At 40.9% G+C, this 7,288-nt stretch overlaps 1 protein-coding gene across 1 annotated transcript; it reads right to left on the bottom strand.

The window, feature by feature from the left end:
• Positions 1–377: 377 nt before the first annotated feature.
• On the bottom strand, positions 378–6,837 carry LOC148913594 (polycystin-1-like protein 2). The gene is made up of 4 exons (XM_089033510.1): positions 6,440–6,837; positions 3,759–5,972; positions 2,956–3,118; positions 378–2,645 (listed from the first exon to the last, which is right to left on the bottom strand). The coding sequence occupies exons 1-4, from the start codon at positions 6,641–6,643 to the stop codon at positions 1,057–1,059; spliced, it is 4,170 nt and encodes a 1,389-aa protein (XP_088889636.1). The 5' UTR covers positions 6,644–6,837; the 3' UTR covers positions 378–1,056.
• Positions 6,838–7,288: the final 451 nt, after the last annotated feature.

The following is a 7,288-nucleotide window of genomic DNA, read 5'->3' as shown; positions in this document are numbered from 1 at the left end:
TTAAATTAAATAATTAGTTAATAATCATTAATAATTGGCAAAGCCTGGGATCCATATGGTTTTGAGCTGCCATATTTAGCTATGGACAATTCTTTTGTTTACATTCTCTAGTTGACAGCAACGATTACTCTAGCAGTAGTGTCACCCTACCTTGGTCTACCGAACAGCGCGCAGATATCGTCATAAAAACGAACACAAAGGCGAAATTCAGACAAACAAGCTTATTGATGGTTTTCACGGCGGCCATGTTGGAGGAACTTAACAAAAGAATTGTCAATGAATTCTTTTGTTATATCCTCCAACGTGGCCGCCGTGTCTTTTGTTATTTAATTCTCTTGGGAATGGTTAAAAACCATCAATACTATACTTTCAGCAGATAATTTTCATAGAAGATTTAATTCGGTTAGTATTCTAACTTTTCGTATAACACTCGACACGGTTAAATGGCATGCAATGTTCGTTGCTTGCCCTCCTGGGCCCAGTTGTTCAAAGCCCGATTAGTGCTAATCCTGGGTTAACTCTTAATAAGACCTATAGAGTTAATCCTGGATTAGCGCTTATCCAGCTTTGAACAACCCGGCCCTGGTTGCGCTGCTTTGGGGCTGATGCAACGGGTCTACATGGTATGTTTAGATCATGATTTATATTTTTATATTTCTATTTCAGTTTGTGATGCGCGTGTAGTGACCACCTTCCCATGTAACACGCGCAATATAAGTATTAAATTATTATAAATTATTAAATTATAAATTATTATTTGTCTAAGTCTTGAAGGTATTTTTAGAATCTGTTCGCTGCGCTATTGAGGTATAAATTACTGTAAAACCCCAATTTGGGATTTTGCACTGGCCGCTTAATAGGTAAGGTTTAGCCTCGTCCCAGGCTACTGCTCTAAAGCGTCAGCTATTTTGGATTTGGGAGAGCTGAAGGAGTAGCCTTGGGACGAGGCTAGTTGAGGTTCTACTGTACTAAGTTGATAACATATTAAATAAGTAGTTAGAGTAGTACGAATACAGAATAAAAAGGGACTCCTGACACCTCGCAAAGATACGATAATCAGGCTATAAAATCCTGTGAACACTCGTTTTCAGTACTAAGGGTAGAAAGGCGCCTGTCTTGGCCGTGATTGGCTGTTTCTTTTGGTTCTTCAATTCCCTGGTCTTCGTGTAGGACGGTTATTGAGTGATGTCCTTCCATCAACACTTGTTGCTCTTCTTTTCTCTTCCGTATTATGGTTTTCAAGTATTCTGCGCCATTGTCCAACCCCAAAATTCTTTCAACAATCTCAACGTCATCGATGGTCTCCTCGCTGTACACCACGTTAGCGAACCTCTGAATCCTAGATATTTGACTTTCCATGATGTATTGGGTATTGAGTTCAAGCTGCAATTGGCTAAAGTCAACAGGAGTAGGTTTGATGACTGGTTTCGGAGGGATATACGGAGGATTTAACCCAAGAATATCCTTGACTCTATACACTATAAACTTCACTATTTCGTACTTATTCTTGATCGATTTATCCTGCCTGGCTTTGGTGAACGCGATGGTTATTATACACAAGATTATAGTCATGATAACAAATACATTGACCAAGGTAAAAGCGTAGGTGAAAAGTGGCCCAAATTCTTGGGACTCGCCAGGCGCAAACACCCTGAAGCTGAACTTCCCTAATAACATAGAGAGAATACTGTTGAAGGCTCCTATAAAGGTGCTGTACGGTTCCTGTTCAGTTCCCAGCATGTGGAAGGCCCAGAAGGAGAACCCGAGTAAGCTGATCATGAAAATCAAAACAAAACCCTTAAGGTCAGGAATCAGAATTCTCAGGGTCAAATCGAAGATCATAAAATTTTTGTTAAATTTCATAAACTTGAGGAACTGGAGAGTTGGTACTATAACGACTATACAAGAAATGAAAGCAACGAGGTTGTCGTAGAGAGCGATGGGGTAGAACCCATAGAAAAGTGCAGGATTTTCTTGGATGGCCTTGATACCGTTCTGAAGTTGTATTGCGCGTGCGCCGTAGAGGCCTATAGTAACGAGCGAAGCGACGACAAGAACCACGTCCGTCATGTTCCAAAATGAGGCAAAGTAAGCGAGTTTGTATTCGTAGATTTCACAGGAGACTTTGTATATAAGTTGGACGATAAATACGATGAAAATGACCTCACAGACGAGGTATATTAGTTGTAAGGGGGTGAAGTACCGATAGAGACGGAACGAAAAGTGGTCAAATCTCGGAAAGGCGCCCCCAAAGGCCGTGAACTCAACCGCAAATGCTACGTCGGATAAAATATTGATATTCCCGTTATAGGAAGCGAACTCTATAAAAACCACCCGAGTGAAATGATCTATCCAATTCAATTGTTCCAACTCATTCAGCATTTTCAAAGCCGAGGATTTGTTGTAACCTAGCGACGCTATGTAACCGCCCGCTTCGTAGGAGTTAATCCTCGCGTACATTGTGTAGTCTGTGTTTGATTGGCTGCCTTTCTTGTGTATCCATGGTGACTGGGTGATGAAGTCACGGGCAGCTTTATACTTCCACCCGGGGCTGTAGTCTTTTTCATCGTAGTGTTCAACACTTGGTACTGGAATGTTGCATTGCGGAAGGAAGGGAATGCTGTATTCGTTTAATTTACATGTACCTGAAAAATATTGAAAATATTGAATATTGTCTTTTATTATTTAAAAATGCACGCTCGTAATGTGCAGTTATAAAACACGCAGGTATCAGTGGAATAGCACGAGGGAAGTGTTAGAATAGCTTTCTCTTGCCAATCCGCAACTGCTTTATAACTACTTACAGGATAGCCAGCACGCTTTTTAATTCTAAAATTACGAATAAGAAAGTGCGTGCGCTTGCTGTGTTCCCTCATAAAGGACCTAGCCTAACCAATCAGAAAGCGAGTCATGTACTTTAAAATCGCGTGAAATCTTTAAACGTTTATGGTTTACCGTTTGGTGTTATTCGCTGTTGTCTTAGGATTGGGACACCCAATAAAGTTCCATATCCATCCCTTGTTTGGCGGGAGCCTGCTTGCTTGAAATTTCCTTCGTAATACAAGCCTGTTACTAGGTGGGTCTTGATCCAGCCCCAAAAGTGGTTGGCATTCTGGATCTGTTAAAGACAATATGAGAAAAGATGCAATATGCAGTACATGGTATGATCCATGCTCTACACAGTATCATCCATGCTCTACACAGTATCATCCATGCTCTACACAGTATACACCATGCTCTACACAGTATCATCCATGCTCTACACAGTATACATCATGCTCTACAGTATCATCCATGCTCTACCCAGTATACACCATGCTCTACGCAGTATCATCTATGCTCTACCCAGTATACACCATGCTCTACCCATTATACACCATGCTCTACACAGTATCATCCATGCTCTACCCCGTATACACCATTTTCTACACAGTATCATCCATGCTCTACTCAGTATACACCATACTCTACCCAGTATACACCATGCTCTATACAGTAAGCAACATGGTCTACACACAGTATACACCATGCTCTACCCATTATACACCATTTTCTACACAGTATCATCCATGCTCTACCCAGTATACACCATTTTCTACACAGTATCATCCATGCTCTACTCAGTATACAGCATGCTCTACCCAGTATACACCATGCTCTATACAGTAAGCATCATGGTCTACACACGGTATACACCATGTTCTACCCAATATAGACCCTGCTCGACTCCTCACTATTGTATCCAAAGAAATACCTACGTTGGTATAGTTGGAGATATTGTAGTTGGTTTCCACTACAATCCTACTTGGATAAGAATAGGCATCTCTATTCCCAAATGATATAATAACGAGTTGCAACAAAAATATGACGTCAAACGCCACCATCATCAAGACTTCCTCAAGCTGGCGATCTTGCCCTGCTTTTTTCCGCGCTTTTTTAACCTCCTGAGCACTAGGTGGCATGGGAACCGAAGAGCCTATGTCATCCAAATCATCCACGTAGTATCTGACGTCATCTTCCTCCTTAGCCCAAACCTTGTTTTTTTGCTCGTTGATGACGTCATTCTCCTCGATCGGTCTTTGAAGGTAAACACCGAAGTATATCGCCTGGAAAAACACGTAGAAACTCTCTGCTATTGATATTTGAAAGACGAGTGCGAATATTACCGTCATTAACCAGGATACCGTGGTCTGACTGGACCAGGAAAGGCCGGATTTGATAGTGACGACAGAAGATGCTAGTGACAGCGCTAAACAAACAAACAAAGCCAGGTAAAAAAACCTGATAGAAAGTTTAAGCGTGTTTTCCTCGTTTCTTATTTTGATGCTGTTTGGGTCGATAAGAAAACCAGGCAAGGGAATCATTTTCCAGAGTTTGGGAACTTTATCAGTGTTTCTCAAGGAGTTGGTATAAGCAAAGTTCACTTGATCGGTTATTCCGCCATCATTTCCGTCATTTTCCATCTTTTTACTCGAAGTTGACATCCTTCCATCTTCAAACGAGCATTCACTGTCCCCCAAAACATCCTTCACACATTCTCCATTCCCTGTCATAGGTTCGTGACTGTTCTTTTGTTGTACATTTTCTGGTGACTGAGCATTTGATTCAGCAGTAGTTTGGCATGTGTCACTGGGTATCGCAATAAAATCTTTCTCTTTTATCAAGTGGATGTCATCTCGATTCTCATATTCTGTATCTAGTGTTGTTGATATTTCATTTTCAGCTTGTTGAATGATTGGGCTGCCATCTTCGTTTGGCATCGAGGGAGAAATATTTTCTTTGACTTCACCTTGATTCTCGATCTCAGTGCCTTTGTTTATCGTTGTGTCAGAATTTCCATCGAGAGTAGAATCAGGATTCGTAACACCGTGCAAATCTGTTTCCACTCTCTCATTTTCATTTTGATTTTCGGAACCACAGTCGTGATCGGTTAAATCTAAACCAATATTGCGTAAGGAAACTTCAGACCATGACTCCGCCAAGTAATCCCACTCACTTTCACTTTGTAGACTATCTTTTCTCATCCTATGACTCAATTCACTTTCATTTTCTTTTATTTGTGCTTCATTTTCTTCCTTTGCGTTTTCTAGTTCGTCATTGTTTTCCTTTTCACCGTCGAACGTGTTGGATTGCCCATCAAGAAATGTTATCTCGTTAGCTTTATCCAGGCACCAATCAATGTGTGCTTTTACATCTCTCTCGTCCGGCGGGAGCTGCCCGAATTTACTCTCTGAGTAAGTGAAGAGAAGCTCGAGAAGAAGACGCAAGAAGAATGGAATAACACTGCAGATAGCTCCCCAAATAATGTCACTCAGTTTAAAAGCCATTGGACCAAGAATGATCTTCGTGCTGGGGAAAACATCACCATCTTTTTTTGAATCTACTGCGACTGTAACAACCAGCACTGTTACCATGGTAACAGCTAAACAGGAAGTGAACCTCTCAACTCGAGAGAACATTGTTCTACTTTTGAGCAAAAAAGGGGACAGCCAAATATGCTTATTCTTAAAGCCTTTCGAAAACATTTGGTCAAAGAGAGTTTTTCTTCGCAAGAACTTACACCTCGGGACCGCGTGTAAAACACACTCGACTGAGCCGTCATCCTCGGATACATCAAGCCAGCGGTGAGCCTCGAAATGCCACAGCAGACCAGTATTTAAGTGACAGACTACAACTTTTTCAAGAAACCACGAAGGTTTGGGTCCACTGATGTCGTGCCATAAGTGAAGCTTGGTTATTTGATCTAGGGATTTGTTCAGGGTCAATAAAAATGAGGTCGTGGTTCCTGACTGGAAAAGCAGTCGCTCGGGATCGCGAAGCACTATGGGCTTAGTTTTCTTTTGTTTGCCATGAATGACGCAGTACACGTTGGCGGTGGTGCCAGCATGGCGTCCACTTCCGGTGTAGAACAACAGGAAGTAATGGTGTGGATGGCGATAGAATGACCTGTGTGGGATTATAGTGGCTCCGATCTACAAAAAGAAGAAAACAGGATTAGAGAATTTCTTTAATCGGCGCCAGCTTGGCTGGTGAAGGGAATGATGCTTTAGAAGTGGTTAAAATAGGGACATTATACTCCAGTACTCAACCCATATAAAAGGTCGAGTCATTATCGTCATCCATATGATGATGATAACGCCATCCAATAGATGCTGATTGATGACGTGACATGAAGACCCCAGACGTCGATGCCCTACAAAGTGGCATAAACGTCATTTTTATGATAATAGTTCCATCATCCAATATGGAAAACCCCCAGACGTCGACGCCCTACAAAGTGGCATAAACGTCATTTTTATGATCATAGTTACGTCATCCAATATGGAAGACCCCTAGACGTCGACGCCCTACAAAGTGGCATAAACGTCATTTTTATGATCACAGTTACGTCATCTAATATGGAAGACCTTCCTACAAACCTAATACAATAAAGACTTACATGCACTTGTTCTTTTGATCTGATTCTCTTGATCCACAGCAAGCCCAACGCGTAAAGTAGAAAGACACCACAGACGGCAGACAGAACAGGGTAATTCATCGACGCATGCTCAATGTTTTTGTAAACTACCGCTGATACTGTGTACCGTGGTTCTGTTGTCGAGTCGTCCGTAGCAACAGAGTAGTTGTTGGCTGTAATTAACATGCATACGACGCGCTGGTGTCAGCTGTTTGAATTGTATTGACCTGTGGTTTCCTTGTTTTCTTCATCAATGTTTTATCACTAGACATCTCGTTTAACATATTGTCGTTGTTTTCTTTATAACTCCCAGAACACTTTTATCATGTTCAAAACCTTGTAGTATTATACAGTGGCATTAATTTCTTTGTTCTTCTTTAGTCCAGTCTTAACCTTGAAAATAGAAATAAAAACAGGTTAAAACAGCCTGAAAAGTTGTAAGATATAAGATAGTTTAAGCATCTTGTTTATGGCAAACGAGAAACTGGCATCAGCTACTAAGTGAAGCATTTTTCACAATTAGTGAAGAATTGAAAAATCTCCAAGTTTTAGATAAATAAAATAAATACTAGTCTTTGGTGAAAAGGTTTGCTAATGGTAAAGCGAAATCCAGAGAAAGAATAAGACCGTGTCTGCGAGAAGAAAAACTCTTTATGAAATAACTGTTCTAAATCTCGCAATCTGATTGGTTGGGAGCGCGTGCTTTATGAGAGTAAACAGCACATTCCACTTCCAGTTTCGTCATTCTTGTAATTTGTATTTTATAAAAAAAATAAATAACTTGCTTGCTGTGCTGTGTGAAGTTATAAATCACTTGGAGATTGGCAGAAC

Source organism: Actinia tenebrosa, unplaced genomic scaffold (assembly GCF_029948245.1).
Source record: "Actinia tenebrosa isolate PJP-AT-01 unplaced genomic scaffold, QUT_ActTen_1.0 PGA_scaffold0__85_contigs__length_37466705, whole genome shotgun sequence".
NCBI lineage: Eukaryota > Metazoa > Cnidaria > Anthozoa > Actiniaria > Actiniidae > Actinia > Actinia tenebrosa.
This window is presented reverse-complemented; position numbering and strand designations above follow the sequence as displayed.